At 50.1% G+C, this 21,897-nt stretch overlaps 7 protein-coding genes across 7 annotated transcripts; 2 read left to right on the top strand and 5 right to left on the bottom strand.

Moving 5' to 3' along the window:
• Nucleotides 1-225: 225 nt before the first annotated feature.
• LTR84_008112 (uncharacterized protein) lies at nucleotides 226-1,845 on the bottom strand (the record flags this gene model as incomplete). Its single annotated transcript, XM_064851662.1, has 1 exon — nucleotides 226-1,845. One exon carries the CDS (start codon nucleotides 1,843-1,845, stop codon nucleotides 226-228), a length of 1,620 nt encoding a protein of 539 aa, XP_064710665.1.
• A 1,262-nt stretch (nucleotides 1,846-3,107) lies between these two features.
• On the bottom strand, nucleotides 3,108-5,333 carry LTR84_008111 (uncharacterized protein; the record flags this gene model as incomplete). Its single annotated transcript, XM_064851661.1, has 3 exons — nucleotides 3,108-4,735; nucleotides 4,795-5,002; nucleotides 5,058-5,333. 3 exons carry the CDS (start codon nucleotides 5,331-5,333, stop codon nucleotides 3,108-3,110), a joined length of 2,112 nt encoding a protein of 703 aa, XP_064710664.1.
• An 832-nt stretch (nucleotides 5,334-6,165) lies between these two features.
• LTR84_008110 (uncharacterized protein) lies at nucleotides 6,166-7,020 on the bottom strand (the record flags this gene model as incomplete). Its single annotated transcript, XM_064851660.1, has 1 exon — nucleotides 6,166-7,020. The coding sequence occupies one exon, from the start codon at nucleotides 7,018-7,020 to the stop codon at nucleotides 6,166-6,168; it is 855 nt and encodes a 284-aa protein (XP_064710663.1).
• Nucleotides 7,021-7,385: 365 nt separating this feature from the next.
• On the bottom strand, nucleotides 7,386-10,214 carry LTR84_008109 (uncharacterized protein; the record flags this gene model as incomplete). Its single annotated transcript, XM_064851659.1, has 1 exon — nucleotides 7,386-10,214. The coding sequence occupies one exon, from the start codon at nucleotides 10,212-10,214 to the stop codon at nucleotides 7,386-7,388; it is 2,829 nt and encodes a 942-aa protein (XP_064710662.1).
• A 2,157-nt stretch (nucleotides 10,215-12,371) lies between these two features.
• LTR84_008108 (uncharacterized protein) lies at nucleotides 12,372-13,613 on the top strand (the record flags this gene model as incomplete). Its single annotated transcript, XM_064851658.1, has 4 exons — nucleotides 12,372-12,377; nucleotides 12,435-12,529; nucleotides 12,591-12,636; nucleotides 12,696-13,613. The coding sequence occupies 4 exons, from the start codon at nucleotides 12,372-12,374 to the stop codon at nucleotides 13,611-13,613; spliced, it is 1,065 nt and encodes a 354-aa protein (XP_064710661.1).
• Nucleotides 13,614-14,200: 587 nt separating this feature from the next.
• Nucleotides 14,201-16,654, top strand: LTR84_008107 (uncharacterized protein; the record flags this gene model as incomplete). Its single annotated transcript, XM_064851657.1, has 1 exon — nucleotides 14,201-16,654. The coding sequence occupies one exon, from the start codon at nucleotides 14,201-14,203 to the stop codon at nucleotides 16,652-16,654; it is 2,454 nt and encodes an 817-aa protein (XP_064710660.1).
• A 1,684-nt stretch (nucleotides 16,655-18,338) lies between these two features.
• Nucleotides 18,339-19,601, bottom strand: LTR84_008106 (uncharacterized protein; the record flags this gene model as incomplete). Its single annotated transcript, XM_064851656.1, has 1 exon — nucleotides 18,339-19,601. The coding sequence occupies one exon, from the start codon at nucleotides 19,599-19,601 to the stop codon at nucleotides 18,339-18,341; it is 1,263 nt and encodes a 420-aa protein (XP_064710659.1).
• Nucleotides 19,602-21,897: the final 2,296 nt, after the last annotated feature.

Genomic DNA, 21,897 nt, shown 5'->3' with positions numbered 1-21,897 from the left:
CTGAACTAATGAACTAGTGAAAGGAGTGGGAAAAGGTACCCAACGGTCTTCTCTTCAGTAGTGAGGTAATCAGGCACTCCATTTGAAGAAGAGATTAAAATGTTCATGGTTGAAAACATTGTATTAAGTATCATAAAGTCATTCGTGGATATCTTGTGCGAGAAAACGACGCACTTGCAAAAACACAATATACAAGTTGTTGTTACTGTTGATTTATCCATGATCTTACACGAATCCTCCAGGCATATTACCACCATCTTTCTGCCTGGGATCCGAACTTCCAGGAAATGGCTGACTGGGGACATAGGGCATTGAGACTCGATTTTCTCGCCTTACTTGACCAGTATGCTCGCGCTGCTGGTCAGGGTAGGGTGCTGGGGCGACACCCGTCTCCTGGCCACCGTACGTCTGGTACTGCTGTGGCGGTTGATATTGGTAATTTTGTTGTTGTCGGTGGTCGCCATAACTTGAGGATGCTACACCAATCTCACTAGTATGATAATAGTCGTTGTGAACATCTGCACGGTCATTATCGAATTGCGCGATATGTGGTCGTGACATTGGCATGGATTGGCTATTTGCCAACAGGGTTTGGCCCTCATCAACGTCGCCACCAGCAAAGCGTCCTTGCAGAGCACTGTCGCCGTATGCTGTTGGGCCGTTGAGGTTTGATAGTTTCTGTCCATTCTCGGGATAGGGGCTGCCAGTGGTCTTCCTTGATAGATCGTAACTCGCGTCTTTGTGTCGGTGTTTGCGGTCTCGCCACAGCCACTTCGCAGCTCGACCCGTTGCCTTGAACATATCCCAAGGATTGAAAGCATCCCAGATTGCCTTTAACCCGAGAAAACCTCCCTTGTATGATCTGTCTCCAGGAGTCTCACCAGGGACGGTTTCTGCGATGTATGTTTTGGATCCTAGTGAATACGGCCTCCAGCTGAAAGCCCACAAATGCAAAATTGCAAACAGAGCCATTTCGATACACAGCAACATGGCTGGAATGCCAACCTTCAAATCCGGAGTTTGTATCTGGTTGTTCGGCTTGACCGCCCCTGAACTGGTTAGGAAAGAGATGACCATTGTCTGCCAGAAGCTCAAAAAAATGACCAACTTGATGGCCAGGACTTTCAGGAGTGGTTTGTGTTGTTGGATATCCTGTCGCAACTGGATGTAGAATTGGATCAAACAGTACATGGCAATAGTGACGGCGATGGCCTCAATGACCATGACCCAGATATGGGAAAAGGCAGGATTCAGCGACTCGAGACAATAACGATCGAAGGCCTGAGTGACGACGGCAACAATCGTGCAAAAGACACGAATGAAGCAGTATTGAAATATAGCGACCCAGATGACATTGAACCAAGTCAAGCCGCTCCTCGGTGTGCGCAGCCAACCGGCCTCAGCGCCTCCGGTACATTTCTGGAAGTACTTCATGGGCCAGACCCAATTCTTCGGCGTTATCGAACGAAAGTAGATCTTTTGCTGGTGCAGGTCGGCGGCGACGTATGAACAGAGCAGACTGAAGAAAGAGGCGATGGCAAAGGCCTCGTAGCAGTCTCTGAGGACTTCGAAGTAGACGCTGTGATTGTAGTAGTAGAAAGAGAGGAAGGAGACGGCGGCGTAAACGGGAACCATGAACAGGATGCGGATGATGTGGCGCTGTTCAAAGGGTTTGAGGTAATGTGTTGCGTGCATGAAAATGAGGAAGAAGGAGACGACGATGGCGATTAAGCTGAAGACGGCGGACAGCCACAGGCCCAGGCGGTGGAAGGTGTAGTCATGCCATATGGGATCCTCGGTGATGAGCATGTCCTCCTCGGTGGTATTGCATTGTGGCCACCCCATTGTTGTGAGCTTGTTTTCGACTTCTGGTGTTACAGACTGGTTCGCATTGCTTTGCGCCAACCGCGCTTTGGGTAGAGAGGGGGGAAGAACCCTGCGCAGGAGGTGACGCAGAGGAAGGTGGGGTGAGTTGAGTCTGGAAAGTGCAATGGGTTCGTGTAAGAACGAGTGGAAGGTGCGTGTTGTGGTCGTCAAGTTCTGGGAAGGAAGGAAGGGGTGATGGAGGGTGTCGACCACCAGGGGTTACTGGTTGTTGAGCTGGACGTTTGAATCTGGGAAGAGACCGTGAGATGGTGAGAGTGAGAATCAGACCATTAAGAGGGCCAGGCTGAAGTAACAAGGACTGCGCCGCAATGAGATGAGAGACTAACGAGTGTGAAGTCTATCTTAGCTTAGACCATAAGATACTATGTATGTATGAAGAGGGAAGAATTCGAGGTCTATACCCAACACGGGGTTGAGTATGACCGCCCGGACAATGCTGGATTGCGTGGCACGGCCGCAGGGTCTACGAGGACGGTCCTGCTCTTGAATTTTTCTCCAGATTTATGCAAGATGCAACGCCAACCGAAGGCTGAAACCCTTAGGGTGGCTTGGATCCCTGTCAAACCATTGTCTCATTAGGGTGCTTTCCAACAAAACCTGTGGCTCTGTGAAGTTGGAGAAGCTGTTGAGTGGCGGTTACTGGGATCTTCACCTTTAGGGTTTCCCAGTAACGATGATTCCTTTGAGCTTCGCCCAGCCGCCCGCCGTCCGAGGGGCCCTTGGGGCACAGAAAGGACTCAGAGGGGTGACGACCAAGGGTTGATGGTTGTACCGGGGGTGACATCCCACCATTTATTTCTCTATTTGCTACCTGCCAACTGCGTATGCATGCCCGAAACTTCCAAGCCCCAAGAGATGTCAAGCACCACCAAGCACTTTTCACCCCAGGTTCTCAGGTGATGGTAAGCTCACTGCCACGGCTGCTTGTTTTTCTTGCCCACGCAGGTGCTAAAATTAATCCAGGGCTAGGCGGGATGCCTGGAATGTTCATATTCCCCATGAGCTGGGATTTCCATTCATGTCCACGTCCCAACTGCTCGTGATCATTTCATATTCGTGCTTGAGCGTATCAGAATCTATCGTCGCTCTAAAGCCTCACACTCCTCGACTATGTAATCCCACCACTTTTGGTGGTTAGGTCGGTAAAATAAAATATATGCATGCCAGATCCATCTGCAGCCACCACCAGCACCCTCTCACGAAACACATATCAAAAGATCCTACAATTTGCTCTTCGATGCCGCATCATCCACAACACAGCAATCCTTGCCCACGACAGCCTCGACCGAGGGCTGATGGTGCTGCTCGGCGACCAGCGTGCTCTGATTGAAACTCTGCTCGCTAGGCGGCACGTCGAGTGCCGGGTTCTTGTCGAAGAAGTTGACCGGCTTCAAGCTCACCTTGATGATTTCACAAGGCATGACGGGGAAATCCTCGATGCGCGGCACGTGGTTGATGCCGAATTGCACCCACACCACGATATCCGTGTCCTTGACGTTGTCGTTGCGCTGTGCCCAGCTGCGCACACCAGTGCCACCCCGTGACTGATTCGTGTACCATCCGCCAGCGTATAGCTCGCGGTCTTGGTGTGAGGTGACGTAGATGTTGTGGTCGGCGAATTCGGCCCGCTTGTGGTGGAAGGAGGTTGGGTGGGCGAGGATCTTTTGGAAGTCTGGTACGTGGATCTTGTACGCGACAGGCTTGCCGTTGACGGGGTTGCGAATGCTGGCGTTCTGGATCTTGAACGTTCGGTTCACCGATGTGTCCAGATCAATACCGCTCGACTTCTCCACCACCGTTTCAGACACCGTGTAGCCGATGCCGTGGGGGTTCCAGTCCTTGTCAATAGGCATGGCGTGTGCTTCATCGTAAACGAGTCTGTTGTCGTGACCCTCCAGCATAGGATCGACACGCAGACTGAAGATGTGTTGATGGTGTACGGCCAGGACGCCAGGATGTACCACGGTTCCGAATGGAACACCAACCTGGTCGAGTTCGTGATCGACTGGCTGCGTGCTGAGGATACCAGTAGCTCGGGCTTCGTAGATGACTTCTCCGGCCTGGTTGAACATGAATGCCAAGATGTATTCGTAGTTGGAGACCGTGATGATGCTCTGCAGCACCAATTCTCGATTTCGCACCACCGCCGCTCGACCGGTTCGATAGTTGGTGTGCTTCCAGCCAATACCAGCATCCTGCTCATGAATGCAGACACAGTTCTCGAAGGGTGTAGGCACGCCCTTGTCATCCGTGAAATGTGCGGATAGATATTGAATGTGGCCCAAGCAATCACATCCGAGCTTCAAGTTGTTGGCCATAACACCGGCACCGGCATCACCCAGGTCGAAGGCCTGCTTCTTGTGGAATGGGTGGCGGGGGTCTGCATATGGAATACTCATATCCGAGAGTGAAAGACGATAGAAGAGTGGTCTTCCATCATAACGAACATCATAAAGAACCATACCCTCACGCTGGTTAAAGCCAACCAGGAAACTCCACTTCTGCCATCGCAGAACATGGCCCGTCTCACCAGTCGGGGTCAAAGAGAATGAAGCACCTTCGGGTTGTATCACTCGTAAGGGTTTGATATCCTCTCGAAGTGGGTGGTGTTCTGGAATATATTCGTTGGCGGGCTTGGCCTGGTATGGTCGTGGCTCATGGATTGTGTTGTCGGCGCCCGTGGGCAAGTAGTCGATGCGAATGACTTTGTAATCAGTGCAGTCAATCACGGGTGAGATGGGAAGTGGGAAAGCGTAATGGTTCGAGTCCAGCTCGCTCGAATTGGCGGGATCACGCATGTACAAGAAAACTTGGAAGATTCGCTCGTCATCGTTGATGCCGTCGGAGCCTGGGGTTGTCAGTAATGGAACACGACGGCTTGCAAAGGAGCAAAGAGTCGTCTCCTACCATAAATCCAAGGGTCGGCACAGACAGCGGTGCCTTCGGGAAGCTGCAACTTGGCGATGGCGGCTTTAACGCCTTCATCCTCGAGAGCATTCTTCTCCACCATCAAAATCTCCTCGTAATCGGCATTTCCGTGCAGATTTGGGCCGAGGCGGACATTGCTCTCGACCTTGCCGGCCGAAAGATCCACAACCGCCTCATGGAATCGATTCTGAAATATATCATGTCAATGTCAAGCACTGAGACACCAGTCGTCGGTCACTTACGGTGTTTCGGATATAATATGACGTAAAGGACTTGCGAGGGATAAAGGGCAACGGCGAACCACTATCCCGGGCAGCGAGATAGGGGATCATCTGCTTCTTGGGAGGTTCATCGAGAGTGATGATCTTGAAGCGAAGGTCGGCGTTGGCTGGCCATACCGACTTCAACAAGTCAGCAGTGGTGGCGATCTCCGATGGAGTCAACGGAGCAAGCGGGTGGGTGACGGTCTGCTTGGCCGCTGCTGGCTCAGCAGAGAAGTCCTGTGCGACGGCTGCCATGGTTTGATTATGTTATGATATGGTAGCCAGATCTCGAGAGTGGTGTGAGAAATCGAAGAGGGTATGAAGAACAGAATGGAAGGACGTATGTTATAGATATCGACAGCCAAGAACCTAGGTAGCCAAGTGAGAGGCCCCCTCGGCTCAACTTGGCGTGCGAGCGAGCAATGGCCCTGGAGGATGCAACCAATGAATCATAAATCCGCTCCTAGTCAAACGCGTTCAAGTTGTCGACATTCCAGTGTTGTGGCTCACTGTGGGGTAGACTTCATCAAAATCCCAAAGAGGCAACAGAGATAGCTGGCAATAATAATGAAGACGAGGCATACAGCGAAAGCGATTATCACTTGTCATTATCAAAAGGCAGTTGGCACGGTATTGGGTGCAAAAGCTCGAATCTAAGCCATGAACAGCAATTCTAGCCGTACAGCCACTGAAAATGGATTTTGTTCGCAATCAGTTCGCTTTATCTGTCCCACCTCCCATCTCCCGCCAATCATCCCGTCTTGAGTTAATCCAGCCCTCCTCGCCCTTGTCCGTCACGACATCCACAGTCATGGTTGTTGATATACCGAGTACATGGAGGTCTGAGATGGTCTCATTCATCAACCCAGCCAACGTACGTTGAAGATGTCCCATCCCAGCTAGTGTGCTGATGCGAAGGGCTTGCCGGATATCTGCCGCGTATTCTGCTGAAGATCCGAAGTAACCATTCAATTATTGGTGAAGGGTACGGTCAACCAGAATCGATAGAGCGGGCTGGAATGATCAGTTCATCTTTCCTCTGTTGGTATGTCAGTGGCGTGCGGGACTTGATAGAATCTTTTTGGACTTACGGAATCCGGGTCAGGTATATTGGTCGAGCGAGACCGGCTTCACCAACAACATTGCCGAATACCTGGCTCAGTGTTTCCTTTGAGCGAGCATCATCCAACATGATTCGAGTTCCCACCTCGAATGACCCATTCCCATAATCTTTCAGCTCCGCAATCCCTATCTGGGATCGAGGCCAATTGGGAGGTGCATCCTTGATGCAGTCCAGTTGTTCAATGAATTCCTCCATCGGCAATGAGCATGCTGCCATTTGAATTTTGAAACCCTCATTGGCGTGTGACGGAATGTTGATTCTCTTGTTTCCATCAGGCGTGTAAATAGACAAAAGACCCCGGTCGAAGATATGGAACGTTGCGTTGTGTTTCGATGCTATATAACCTGCACCTCCACTCTCCCTCAAAACTACCAGGCTCTCCTTGATTCTGTTCCCACTGACAGGGGGTTCTGGAGCTCGAGCAGCTGCTTGTGCAACAGCTGCTGGGGTCGGGATGGGATATGCAATTGGCGCGGGAGGGGGAGCAGTAGCCGATGGAAAATAAACCAGACCTGGAGGTTGTGGCGCCGGTGCTGGAGAACTACCATTCGGAACACAGAACATACCAGGATTTCCAGCGCTAGGCGGGACAAAGAACGCACCAGCTTGAGGCGCTGGGGCGCAGGAACCTGCTCGTGGAAAGAACGAGTAGGGCGGTGGTGGGCCTCCTGCTGCTGGTGGTGCTGCAGCACCAGGAGGCTTGCCTTGATTTGGTGGCCCCCCATCTTTGGTCACATATTGGTATTGAGTCTTGCCGGCGAAACCAGGTGGAGGTGCCATTGCCGGCAGGCCAAAGGGATACATAAATGGATTCGCCATTTTTGATGTTGGTAGAAAGTAGGAAGTGGCCGGCTTCTACGGTCGAGATGGTGAACAAAGATGGTTGGAGTGCTGATCTACAGCTGAGGATGGATGGATGACCAGACAGATTTATAGTCCTTCCAAGGTCCTGAGGGGCACAATCCTGACGCCTTCGAGCCGTGATTCGAACGTAATTTCCCCATGACTGAGCTTACTTCCCAATGCAGCAAACGACGATGCACTCACAGTTATGCCTGTGCCTCCAAGAACAAAGAGATATTCGTTTCAGACTGCCTCATGTGGCTGTCATGGGACATCACAGACACGGTCGACCTTGACTGGAATACCAAAAGCACTCATGACCATCAGCAGCTTCCGAGACTTTATCCAGCAGCGACGACTGCCAATCCATCATAGATTTTTCGCTTGACTCTGGTGAAGTTGTCGGCTGCTCTGGGAGTCATACCACTAACTGGTACCCCTTCCACAATGATTTTACCACTGCTAAGCTTTTTCACTGCAATCATTCCGTCAACCAATAATGTGCCTTCACCTCGAAATTCCGCAAGGTGACCTTCGAGTGCAATGAGTCGTCTCAGATCGGCCAAACGTAAATCGCCCACGTGGATGGCCGTTGTGACGGACCTTGTAGAAGCAGCAAGACTCGCTGGTAAGATGTCAAGCAGTGGCTCTAGGCCTTTCGTGGTTGGAACTGCAGTCTGCAGAGAGGCTTCGCTGTCAAGTTTCTGTTTCTTAGTCTGGGGATCATCATGTAGGTTGGAAGCTTGACTATCCACCTTCAACTGGCCTTGCAAGGTAACGACACCCATATTCTTGACATTCTGCCATTGCAATGTCTTAGCAAGGTCTCGGCTGAGCTTGACAATCCATGCATTCGTATCGACGCTTGCATCAATGATTTGACCTTCAGAAGGAGTAAATATCTCCACAGTTGGTTCATCTTCTGCTCCCACCACCTTCATGCCCAATAGCTCTTTGCAGTCGGAGGCCAGTGAAGAAATTTCTTGACTGCTACCTCCAACGAGGATTAGTTTCTTGGGACCAATCAACGGGATCAGCATTTGTAGACTTCGTTGGTCGTGTAACCCCGCAAAATCAACAAATGCGAGTCTGGCATTGACCAAGATGTCTGTGGTGGAAAACACGAGTTTAGCTGGGCCTTGAATACCTTCGGCCTCAATTTCGCCCTCAGCTTCGGATTCCTCTGATTCCGAGTCTCCTCCGGCAGGGCTTGCTGAACGAGTACTGCGGCCATGGAAGCGTTTGTTTTGACCGTCTTTCTTATTGTTCGCATCATCCCATTTTCTCTTCTGTCCCAACAAACCACTGTTTTTGTCATCTCTGGCAGCATCTTGCTCTTCCTTTTCTTCCTCTCTCAGAAAGTCTTCTGGCTTAATGAAATCACCAAATTCATCTCCTCGTCTTCGTGCGTGTGTGTAAGGAAAGAGAGCATTCCTGCCCTTCTTATTTCTGACATCGTAGTCATGAACACCTTTCTTTCGGAGCAAAATGCTAATTCCAAGATCGGCGTCGCTCAACGCAAGCTTATTTCTCGCTCCATGACCCAAAGCTGAGGATATGTTCAATACTCGGCCTTGTTGTTCGTTGTCTGATTCATCTTCGGATGAAGAGCTGGATTCGTCGTCCAAGTTGTCTTCCGCAGCACCTCCATCTCGTTCCGTCGGAGGCAGAAGAGAATCCCACATTTGTCGCTGGGTGGCAACATACTGTTGATATCGTTGACTCTCTTGAGTGCTTAGTGACGCCTTCTCGGCGATGGTCAATTTAAGCGTCCTCCCACCACTGTGAACTTGCTCCAACTGCTCCCCAGATGGAGCCCGTTCCAAAGCTACACCGTCTCGTCGCTCCTCGTACCATTTCCAGAGTTCGTGACTGGTGTTGAAGACCGTAGAATTGAGCTCCGTTCTCTCGGTTAGGATGATGAGGTTTTCTGGCCTCTGCGTAATTTCCAGCAACAAGGACTTCGAAAATCCCCAGTCCAAGGACAAATCACTAGCAAGAATGACTCTGGGGCCTTCGGACTTTAGCAACTTCTCTAGTTGACTTTTTCGTTCAACGAGCTTGACATTCTTGAATTCGAATGGCCTGCTGGGTTTCGATCCATTATTCACTTGCTTGCTTCCACTTCTTCTGTGTGTTTGACCTCGACTGGTATTCTCATCATCACCCTCGAACTCTCGTACAATGCTATCATCCATCCATTCCAGCAAACTTCTAGCATGTCTCAAGGTGGCATTTCCTGATTTGCTGGCCATATAGACTTTGGTGTTTCTGAGGAAAGAGGCATTCGACTCATCCGACCATGCCTTTTCCAATATCCAGGCCAACTCCAGAACGCGAGCACTGGAATCTGTCGGTATAAGTACTGTGCCATTTTTGGAGATGCTACTTCGAATGTGTCCAAGCAGTGCATCGTCTCGGGCTTTGCGGCCCCCAGACAGAGCGACTCTGGTTGCACCCACACTGCTACACACGAGGGCTGTCGGCTTGCGCAGTTGTTCGATAACTTCGGCACCTCCAACACCACCGAACCATGCTGCTCCTGCTATTACATTTTCTCTGGCTTGATTCCAGTCCACAGCGTAAACAATCGATTCCATGCCATGTTGGATGTGCCATATTGTCCCACCAAGTGTATGACCAGAATTATATGCAGTCAGGGTCAAACCTTCGAGCGCAGGAGAGAATTGAGAAGGTGTAGGTTGGTGCGGCTGTGAATATTTCAAAGGATTGATAAGTGAGAAGTATTTGTTGATCTCTTCGAATGTAGGGGCTTGACGTAGGATATTTGAGCGAGATCGATCATCCGCACCGGAGTTGTCTGAGCCCGGAACAAAGGTGGCAGCTGCGGGTGTGGAAGAGTACAGATCTTGTAGGAGGGTTCGTCCAAAGGCGATGACGGGGGCGGTAGCGTAGACAGGAATCTGAGTAAAGAGAGGAATGTGTTTGCAGCAGTGGGCAAAAGCACCAATATGGGAAGTGGTAGCATGGGTGAGAATGATGAAAGATAGAGCTGAAACATTTTTCTCTATTTCAGCTAACTGCCGAGGATCAAATCGTTCGTCCCATCCCACATCTACCAGGACTTTGACACCGCCATCGAGCTCAAGAATTGATTGGGAGGCTCGAGTACCAGACTGTGATCCCAACAAGGGAGTGAAAGTGAACATGGTTGAGTCGAGTGAGCTGCCTCTTTCGGAGTCATTAATTGAGCATTTATGGACCTTGGAGGATCTGACAGTACGTCCTCGACAACGAAAATTGACTGTTGGGCATGATTGTCTGTTGAATGAGGTGATTCAAGTTTATTCGCAACAAATCGCGTTCGCGTGAGGCAGTCGCAGAACGGGATACAAAAGGACAAACTGAGCAAATATGCCAAGCGTCTGCTCAATCCAAAATGGGTTTGAACTCACCTTGATTACCAAAAATCTCTAATCAAAGCCTCTAGCCAAAGTTGTTTAATCTCCACCAAGGCGGTGCGTCCAACAACCTCCGTCATACTAGTAGGCTCCCCAAGAGCAATGAGGTGAAGAGCAAGTAATGTCAGTGGAATGCGTGCTAATCTACTTGCCGCGTCAATTGCCTAGATAGACAGTGTTCGGTAATGCCTAATGAAGGTGTTCGACCATATAACCAGTTATTACTCTGTCAGGACAGGTGCGATGTTGCTCGAAGAACAGTCTTTCTGGGTCTCTTCTTTGCCCCAGGCTCCTTTAGCAGCCACTCCTGACCTCCTCTCGAGTCAACCGCAGGACTGCGCCTGAAGGAGCAAACATGAAGTATTTCGGCACCGATACCCCCGAAGTCGGAGCAGATCGGCTAGATGACCAGCAACAATCTGATGATGCGGAGAACCGGTCATTCTCTCACAATCAATGTATATGATCGGAGACGTTGGTCGCCTGACCGATGCTACCTTCCAAAGGTTAACATCGCTAGCGCCAAACTGTCTTCATTGCAGTAGGATTCTCTGTCCTCTCTTTACCCGTTTGAGCAAGAGAGGTAGGGGCATAGCCTATCTCGCAATTATCCTCCAAACAGTACCTCAGATCAGCCTGCCGCCTGCGTTTCTCCAGTTTGATCGTCATGAACGGAACCCTTCTCAGAAGAGTACAGCAAAAGGGCAGACTTGGTCGAGTCTGCCGGCCATCACCACATACTCGAATCCAGCTTCAACCTCGGTGACATGCCAAAAGAATGTCACATTCACACCCTCTGGCGCACTCCATTGTCTTTAGCGAGATCCGGGGTTCCCAATCACTTGAATTCGGAGTAATGAAGGATGGACGACACCGCTACCCCGTGTGGGGAAATATGGGACAACAGAGAGCACAATGTATATAAGCCATCTTCATTTACCTCGTGCTCTTGGAGAACCATGTCGCTCCGAACAGGTCTGACTTCGATACTCTTCCGCCCTGCCGCCTAGATTTGATTGTCATCCCGCGGTCAGCCAGCATTCACATATAGCAACGATGGCGCCAGCAACAGTCGAGCATGTTGAGGGGCGGATAATGCCTGAGACCGCTCGATTGGACGATGCTGTCTTTGCGAAGATGGCTGAGACAGTGGACAACTTTGGCAATCTCACTCTAGATGCTCAGCAAGGCACTGAGTACGAGCACAAGATGACATTATGGCAAGCAGTCCGCATGTATCCAAAGGCCTCGGCATTCTCGATGATTATCTCGCTATCTCTTGTTATGGAAGGTAAGTCAGCGGACATTTACTGTTTGAGAAACAAGCACTTTTTCAGAGATATCTCTTGGAACGCTAGAACACACCCCCACTTACAATGGCTTCACAGGTTATGATACCGCATTGCTTGGGTCCTTCTTCGGATACCCTACATTTCAACGCAAGTTTGGGCATCAACTAGCAAATGGTACATACCAGTTGAGCGCTTCCTGGCAATCTGGGCTTCAAAATGGTGTGCAGGTCAGTTGTCCAGCGTCCATCTGACTACCTCGCCTCCTAGTCAAGTGTCAAGACTAACATATTCATGATTCAGGTTGGCGAGATTTTGGGACTGTGGGCTGCAGGGACCATCGCTCAAAGATTTGGCTACAAGAAAACTATCATTGGTGCTCATATTATGATGATCTCCTTTGTATGTGGATATTGCTCTTTGTGGGCCGCGCTTTGGGTACTGATTCTCCGTAATGCAGATCTTCCTTACTTTCTTTGCGAAGAACGTTGCGATGCTGTTCGCAGGATGCATTCTTTGTGGGTTGCCATGGGGCGCGTTCCAAACCCTGACGACAACGTACGCCGCCGAAATCAGTCCTGCACCCCTTCGGCCCTTTTTGACCACATACGTCAACATGTGTGTAAGTTTTCTGGATCCAGCTGCTTTCCCGGATGAGAATGTGTCTAACAATACCTAGTGGGTTATGGGCCAACTTATTTCAGTCGGTGTACTTCGAGGATTTCTCCATCGCGCGGATGAATGGGGATGGCGTGTTCCTTACGCAATTCAGTGGTAAGTCAAGCTAGACTGAAGCCTTTACAGGCTTTGTGATATCTGACTCTTTGTGATGCAGGATGTGGCCATTGCCCATAATTGTGGGCGTCATACTTGCACCAGAGGTGAGTGTCTAAGATTTCATCATTTCCTTCGGACAGGCTTGATTAACAAATACAAACAGTCTCCGTGGTATCTAGTACGGCAGGACAGGATTGATGAAGCGAGAAAAGTCCTTAAGGGCCTCGTGAGTGCCAAAAATACCGACTATAATGTGGACCACCACATCGCACTGATCATCCATACAAATGCCCACGAAAGGGCAGTCTCTGCAGGTACATCGTACAAAAACTGTTTCACAGGAATCGACCTCCGGCGGACAGAAATTACTTGCTGCGTTTGGGTGATCCAGGTCACTTGTGGAATCTGGTTTGGTGGCAATGTCATCTATTTCCTCCAACAAGCAGGCTTTGACGCACGCAAATCTTTCGATTTTGGACTGGGACATAATGCAGTCGCGTTGGTTGGCACGCTTTGCGCGTGGTGGATCATGCAATACGTGGGACGTCGAACGCTGTACCTGTATGGCTTGGGAATCAACTTCACAATCCTGGTGATTGTGGGCTTCTTGGGCATTCCGAAACCGAGCAGTACCATTGCCTATGCCACAGGATCTCTACTGTACCTCTTTACCTTCACCTACGATGTCACTGTAGGCCCAGTCTGCTATTGCATGGTAACGGAAATCCCCTCGACACGATTACGCATCAAGACTGTGGCCCTGGCTCGAAATTGCTACAACATTGTGAGCATCGGCGCCAATTTTCTCAATAACCCAATTCTGAATCCCTCGGCATGGAACTTGCGCGGTAAGGGTGGATTCATCTGGTGCGGGTTTGCCCTTGTGTCTTGGATCTGGAGTTACTATCGGCTACCGGAGACGAAGGGGCTGAGTGCCAATGAGCTGGATGTCCTCTTTGAGCAGAAGGTCCCAGCCCGTCGCTTCTTGAAGGTAAAGGCAGATCCATTCAGATCTGAGAATCTTAAGGCTGTTCAGCTGGAGGCAACCACTCCTGTGGTAACACATCTGGAGGAGAAGTAGAGAATTAATGGAAAGGGGGGTGAGCAGTCTGCAGAAGAACATCAGGTCGCTAACCCATCAGCACCCACCACATACCCAATTCATTCAACCCAGCCAGTAGGATTAGGCCCAAATACGACGTAGGGATGTGTATATCTCATCCCCAATCCCCGCGATGTGGTTTTGGTTCCATTCGGTGATGACCGTGATCGGCTTCCCCAAGAAATCGTGGGATCGTGGTAGTAACCCATAAAAGCAATGTAACCGCCAACTCGGTGAAATATTCGCTAGATGGTTCTTTTGCTGACAACTGTGGACGTGCAAATCCACAGATTTTAAGTACTCAAGTAAACTATGACTCGACAGTGCATGCATTCGTAAAGGATCGACAACTCCGGATGTACAACGACGAAGGCCTTCCAATCGGGTTGCGAAAGGGGTACGCAAAGCCAGTGCACATAAGGAGTCATGCGACCAGGACGACTCTCTTTCCTTCTACCGGACGGCTATCTTCATAGTAGCCTTCTGCCCTTCACAAGTCTTACCAAAATACCTTGGTTATTGAAAAGTCGAATATTGAATTGAGTTTTTCCAGCACCTGTGTCAACATGAGAATCTCGAAAGACGTACCCAGCCAAGATGCCAGCGCCGACCGCACCGCCATCATCGGCGGCCGCAGCACCGACAAATACCGCTTCACAGTGATCGCCGAGGGCCTGCTACGCTACGAGTGGGCGCCGGACAGCGAGTTCGAAGACCGCCCATCATCGTTCGCACTGCACCGCGACCAACCGGTCCCGGAGTACAAAGTGCGAGAGACGGATTCTCAACTCGAGATCTTCACGTCCAGATTCCACCTCACGTACAACAAGGAGGACTTCACGCCGTATGGGCTTTTCGCCATCGTCGTGGGAGACACGCGCGCGCCGTGGAGATATGGAGAGGTCGATTCGCGGGGTAATCTGGGCGGGACGGCGAGGACGCTCGATGAGATTGACGGGCGCATCGACATGGGGTTTGGGATTCTCTCGGAGAAAGGGTCGGCGTCGTTGGATGATTCAGAGTCGTTTTTGTTCGAGAAGGACGGTTTTGTCGGTGCGAGAAAGCCAGGGCCCGGTCGGGTCGACGGCTATCTGTTCGCCTATGGCCATGACTATCGCGCTGCGGTAAAGGCCATGTATGCCATCTCTGGTTCACCACCTTTGCTTCCAAGATGGTCGTTAGGGAACTGGTGGAGCAGATATTACGAATACTCGACCGACTCGTATCTGGCGCTCATAGAGAAATTCAGAGAGAGCGAGATTCCGCTGACGGTGGGAGTCATCGATATGGACTGGCATTTGGTCGACGACCCTAAAGTGATTAAAGCCGGACAGACCGGCTGGACAGGCTACACGTGGAACAAAAAGCTCTTTCCGAATCCCCCAGAATTTATCAGTGAATTACACAAGCGCAAGCTCAAGACGACACTCAACGAACACCCGGCAGATGGAATCCACAGCTACGAAGACGTGTACGAGAAAGTCGCGAAGGCGGTCGGACAATCGCCAACCCAGATAGGCCACAAGGAGCCAGTGCCATTCGACATCGCCGACCGGAAATTCCTCAAGGCGTACTTCGACGTCCTCTTGAAATCACTCGAGGACGACGGTGTCGACTTCTGGTGGATCGACTGGCAGCAAGGTCCATATTCACGTGTCAAGGGTATCGATCCATTATGGATGCTCAACCACTATCACTTTCTACACAATGCGGAGAAGAACCCGGACAAACACCCCTTGATCTTCTCCCGGTATGCCGGACCAGGGAGCCACCGCTACCCCGTGGGTTTCTCCGGTGACACGGTCGTGTCGTGGGCGAGTCTGCATTTCCAACCGGAGTTCACGGCCACGGCATCGAATGTGGGATATGGCTGGTGGAGCCACGACATCGGTGGTCATATGATGGGAGTCAGAGACGAAGAGCTACTGGTGCGGTGGACGCAGCTGGGTGTCCTGTCACCAATCATGAGACTGCATTCGACCAAGAGTAGATGGATGAGCAAGGAGCCTTGGCAATTACCCCAGCATCTGGGGGATATTATGACCGAATGGTTACGGTTTAGGCACAGATTGCTGCCGTATTTACATACTATGAACGCCAGGGCGGCGATTGATGGTCTGCCGTTGGTGCAGCCGATGTACTGGGAGTATCCAAGACGAACGGAGGCATATCAGCACAAGAATCAGTTCCTGTTCGGAAGCGAATTGCTCGTGATCCCGATCACAGCACCCATGGATCCCAATGTACGACTTTCCAAGACCAAGGGCTGGCTTCCTCCGGGAAGATATGTCGACTTCTTCACCGGCATCGCATATGATGGTGATCGTGAGTTGTGGGTCAGTCGGCCATTGGACCAGTATCCTGTGTTCTTGAGAGAAGGATCGATCGTACCTCTGGACCACAATCTCAAGCCGACAAACGGAGGAGAGAATCCTGATGGGTTCGAAGTTATCATTGCAGTGGGGGCTGATGGACGGTTCGAAATCCTGGAGGAGGAGGATGAATCGAAAGGTCGTGCTGCGAAGGATATTGACTGGCTTAAGACCACTATTATCTTCACTCAAGAGACGGGCACTGTGGAGATCAACCCCGCTAGCAAGGCCTCAGGTACCAGTGAAAAATCTCGAAACTGGTTGCTGCGCCTTGTAGGCCTATCCAAAGTCGGCAAGATTGTTGTTCAAGGTGGCGAACATGTGAACAGCAGTGAGTCAAAAGTCTCTGAAGTAAGCAACGGCGTCTTGATCGACATAGGCAAAGTGGCAGCTGGAGCAAAGGTAACGATAGACATTGGCCTCAAGAATCCGAGGTTGGATCTAGGCAAAGATGACACTGTGAACTCGCTGATCGAACCCATAATCATGAATGCACAGATTGGGTATCCTTTGAAAGACGAGATCTGGGAGATTGTCGATACTAAGAAGGGCACAGCAAACTCGGCGATATTAAACCGCCTGCAGACTTTGGACATGAATGACGATTTGAGAATTGCCCTTGCGGAGTTCCTCGTTGACGAGGTTTAGAAATGACTCCCCAAAGATATCGGATATCAAAAGTATTGGATTTTCTCCCGAATGGCGCGGTTTGAATAATTGGATGGTCCCATTGCTCACAGTCAAACAAAAAAGTTTTTCTGAATCCTGTTTTGATATTTGGCCAATTGTTCCAATGCAGCTGGGGTTTTCTTAGCCTGGATGTAACGCAAGCATTTGCGAGGCAACATCGAGATAGACGAGGTCACTCTTCAACCGGTGAGGATTGATAGATTCTTCCGTGATATTGTGTGACCAAGCCCACTTATCGCCATTCTCAGCGTCATAGTCGAAAGCGATAGGGTTCTCGAGTTCAGTAACTTCAAAGGTCACACCAGCTTCATTCAGCAGTCTTCCGATAAGTACGTCTTCATCCTCGTCCGATACTGGGTAGGTTTCGTACTGTGTGACAATGGTTTTGACAGTCTCCCAGGACAGCGTGTAAAACTGGCCTCCAGGATATGCGTACGACCTTTCGCCCTGAAGTCGACGGCCAATGATAACATGGCCAATACTGGTCGTGTCGTCTTGTAGGAGATGTTCCAGATATTGGTGATAGAATGTAGGAAGTGCCACAAACGAGTCGTCGTCCATCTTGGAAATCATTTGCCATGACTGTCCGGAGTTGACAATATGCTTCAAGCACTCCACCGACTTGATGGTATTGGCGACATGATGTGATTCTTCCAGGTGTGACAGCACAATAATATCTCCATATGTCTTATTTTCATGTTCTATGACAGGCAACCAAACGTCCCCAGGATCTGAAATGACGAAGCGAAGAGTGAACAAGGAATTCGAATATGCTTTGCCCATCGTTGAGCGGATAATGTTACGCCGGCGTTGTGAAGTGGCGGCCGACATAGTGGCTATTAGCCACTGAGGCTGCGCATGCTTGCCGGCTCCAAGACTCAGCCATGGCCGGAAGTCTAGTGACTGTAGCAGAAAAACACAGATCAAAGAAGAAAAGAAAAATATAACAACCTTGGAGTTTGCGTATTTCTTGACAGTTGACATATTGCCTGAAGAGAGAGTAAAATTCAACCAGCGTCCTGAAGGGCAAACGGCTCGTTCGCTGCGTCCATATTTATGACACGGGCGAGATCTCACTAATCGTAAAGTGAACGGAACTTGAACCTTGAAGTCGATTAAATCTCGCCAATTATCTTTAACGAGAGTAGAGACCTAGCCAGGGGCGACCTGAGACAGTCTATAGTGGAGCCGACATGGGTTTCTTCGCGTGGTGTGCGAATTTCCTCGAGTTGCAGTTGGCGCAACAAAAGCATTGTCCCATGGATTTGGCCACATGGCCCTGACTCCGGAAACTTACTATCAGCTGAGGTTCCTGCGGTTGCGGGAAGTCGTAGGAAAAAGACGCTTGAGATGCTGAACGTGTGTGCACGGACACTGCCGTTGCGTGGCCAGAAGCGAAGAATTGAAGTGTAGGCTAACTATAGCTAAGCGAGTGAGAAAGATAAGAAGACAAAACCACGCCGGTCCGAAGCTAACTAAGCTTGGACCATGCTTCAGAATTCATCTTCTTTGTTCATTTGTATCCTGCGGACTATATACATTAGATTGGCATGACAACATTAGGGATATTAGATACTGAGATCATCGGCGGCCGTATGGTTGGCAGTAGCCTGTGCGGCGCCCACAGACCATTTTCATGCCACTACAGATCAAAGCAATTGGCATAGTAAGTAACTGTGGAGGACCAATCTGAGAACAAGCCGATAATACCAACTTCTTGAGCCAAGACATCAATAACGTTGTATGCTTGTCCATCATAGTATGTAATGGGCGCAATTGATGCATAGTAATAATCCTCATTAGCAGCGACCTTGGACAGAGGGCCGGATCGTTCGAATGACCAAGCAATGACATCAAGGCCAACCTCTTTTGCGGTGATCGCATAGGAAGAGGGAACGATGGTGTCATTGTTGGGGCCACCCACGGTCAATAAGTAGTTGATTGGGGGTGCAACGACACTGACACCACTGGCTTTCAATGCTCCCAAGCGGTTCACCGCGACAGTAAAATTGTCTGGAGTGTCACCATCTTCATCCAGGTAGACGAGTTGCTTGCCAAATGCAGGGAACTCATTCAGCCACAGATAAATGTCGGCAGGTGTGAAAGACTGGAACCAAACTCGGCTTGGGTCGATACCTTTTTGAACGAAGACGTTCATCGCGTCTCGTGCATATTGTGCCTGGGTGTACCCGTTGAATGGGAGAGGTACAGCCTTGGGCGGAGTCTTCAACTCCGGTGTGAAATTCCGGTATCCCGGGATTGAATCGACCAGATCGATCCACTCAGGGAAGGTCAGCACCTGGCCACATGTGTCATAAAGCTCTGTTCTCCAGGCTGGGGTGCCATGCTGATAGTCCTCGACATTCGTTGCAGTCTTATTGAACCCATCCATCTTGCCACATAGCGATTTGAATTCTGCTGTAGTAATGTCGCTGGTACAGCAAAGCGCTGTTGCTGGGTGAGTGGCGTTTGCAGGAGTGAAGGGAATGCTGCATTTGGCAGCTAATTCGGGCTTCAGAAGAATGTTGGTGGTGGTATGCAGATCGCAGATGTCGTGTCTGCAAACCAGCCCACGGTCTGCAGTGAATGAGACGTCGCACTCTAGCACGCCTGCACCCATTCTGGCGCCGGCCAAAGTAGATTCTACTGTCTCCTCGGGAATCTGCATGGTGCCACCACCACGGTGACCAATACTCCAGCTCTGAATTCCAACGGGCTTATTTTCGCAGGCGACTAATTTGTCCTTCAGGGGGCTTTCGCTGACATTATGAACGAGGTAGTAAGGACGAGGTCCAAGCGAGACAAGGTAATCTTGTCCTGGATAGTGACGACGATCAAGTGGAATGCCAGCAACCAAAGATGTCGCAGCAGCCACCACGGCCAGAGAACTGAGTTTCCCGTGCATTGCAAGATGAGGTTTGATCGATTCACACTTGGGGAGACTTGTTTGGGCGAATGCAGAAGAAAAGAAGAACGCGAAACACCCCGCTTACTGCTGGGGACTGGGTTACCTTTAAGACAAAATGCCTGCCTAAATCTTTTCCCATCATGGTTCCATGATTTTTAGGGAACTCCAGATCCAGCATCGTCCTCACGATGCAGAGTTCCACGTGGACGAATAGAAGCTCCGAGTAGGACGTCAGGATCTCAGAGAAGTGGGAATGGGACGGCAAGGGAGCTTGGGATATCTTTGGTTCTTCGAGCTAATACAACGCCGATCCTACCTCACAAAGTGAGCTCTGCTGATGTAGAGATAGTAGAAGCTCTGGTATCGACAAATAGCAGAGCAGAGTAGGTAACGTGTAAGCTGTACCTGCATGTTGCGGCAGAGCGACCTCGGTAGCCTGGGATAGAGGGTGGTTGAAAACAGCTCTTAGCTCTGATAACTATGCTCGGATAAGTAACAAGCTTGAGACAAGACAAGGTCCGAGCAATACCCCGCTGATACAGTGGTCTTGGCTGCAGCTGGAGCTGAAGGTCAACCCAATCACACAGGTGGCATGCGGCTATCCTTGAGATATTTAGTTAGAGTGTTGAGGTAGCTCGCTGTTTAGTTGACCACCTTGTCATAGAGCTGCCTTTTCTGGCTGATTATGAACAAATGAATCAGAGCCGGAGTACCTAGGTACCTCTGGAGAACCGCCTTCGGTCGTGGCGAGATCCTTCGAGGACAGAGCCCTCTGAATCCGAAAAACGCACCAATGAAGACTTCAATTGAGAGCACGTCTGTGTCAATAGGTGCGATTTATTTCCTGATCGATTACTGAACTCATCACAGATCTTTAGTCCAGGGCGTCAAGTCAGGCAATGCATAGTTACCACAGACTCGAGACAAAAAACACTTGTTCATCAGAGCTCAGCCGTCGATAGTCAAGGCCACCAAAGTCTAAGCTCTCTAAAATGGGCAAGTACAGTCAAGGCGACTTGGCATGACGTCTGGATTCCGCTTCCTGGCAGCTGTTGCACCTCGCCTACCACTGCCACTGCCACTGCCCATCCCAGTTGTCCTGGACACCTTGGAAGTTGGTGGCTCTTGGATGGCCTTGCTTAACAGGTAAGTCCTATCAATTGCCGTCTCGCCATAAGGGACACACAACGATCATTGGAGTTGTCTTGACAAACGGAAATGTTCCTCCGCAGTTCACAATCGGGGTGTTGATCAGATTGCCGAAGCCGAGTTCGCGTACGCACCTGCATGCTGACAAGACTTTGTGCAAGAAGGGTTTCGTACCTGCCTTTCACAATGTTATCTATGAGTTGGATTTATCCGGATTGTCTCGCGCGAGAGTAGGTCTTCTATAGCCCGATCACAGCAGGTGCATGGAGAAACTTGATGGCTCATCACTCGAGGTCTTCCATCCTCGATATTTGGTTCACCCGATGAAGGATTGCCGTAACATCTCCATGCTGAACACCGTCCCATGGTGATGATGTCCTCATGACTGTGTCAAGTGGACGTGATTGAAATCAAATACAAGCCACACGTCGAGCAATCGATTTGAGCGTGAACCAAGACCAGCCCAGGCAGAATCTCCGACCCATATGGTATGCGAACTCGGTGTTCGCGCAGAGTAAGTATGGACTAAAGTTGACATTTTCCACTTGGGTGAGTTGAAAATATTCTCATATTTTCAAGTTCTACCTGGAGGCAATCAACAAGAAACATTTGACACTGCTCTACCCCTCGGTTATCGACGGTACATCAGATTTGCCAGTGCTGGTATCTCCGGAAAAGCAGATTCGCAACCGGCCCACTGAAAATCATCATTACTGATAGTCAACCTTGACTATATGTTGTTTCTGTTGTTTGACCAAACGAATACTACGGCACTGCACAGCCCTCACTCATGATCGTAGGTATTGGACCTCGGCACATAGAAATACTACGCTGCTATCAACTCTAAGGCCATGCCAAGTCGAGGCTCCACCTCCAATCCCATCAGCAAAGTTGGCATTTCCAGGAAGGCCATTCGTTTCCTCGTAGGGAGCCCCTCAATTGCCAAGGTATGGCCTATCATGACCTTCCAAAATCAGTTACTACGAGTATAGAGAATTGTTGCTAATATCATTGGCAGTCCCCGCAAAGCCTTGTGTCGCCACACCCGTTCACGATCATCAAGTCAAATGGTAGCCTCCGACAACCTTAAAAAAGAGACGATCGTCATTTCCAAGACTTCCAAGACATAAAAGATAGATCTTTC

This window comes from Exophiala bonariae (genome assembly GCF_035927105.1).
Source record: "Exophiala bonariae strain CCFEE 5792 chromosome Unknown scaffold_3, whole genome shotgun sequence".
In the NCBI taxonomy this organism is placed as follows: domain Eukaryota; kingdom Fungi; phylum Ascomycota; class Eurotiomycetes; order Chaetothyriales; family Herpotrichiellaceae; genus Exophiala; species Exophiala bonariae.
This window is presented reverse-complemented; position numbering and strand designations above follow the sequence as displayed.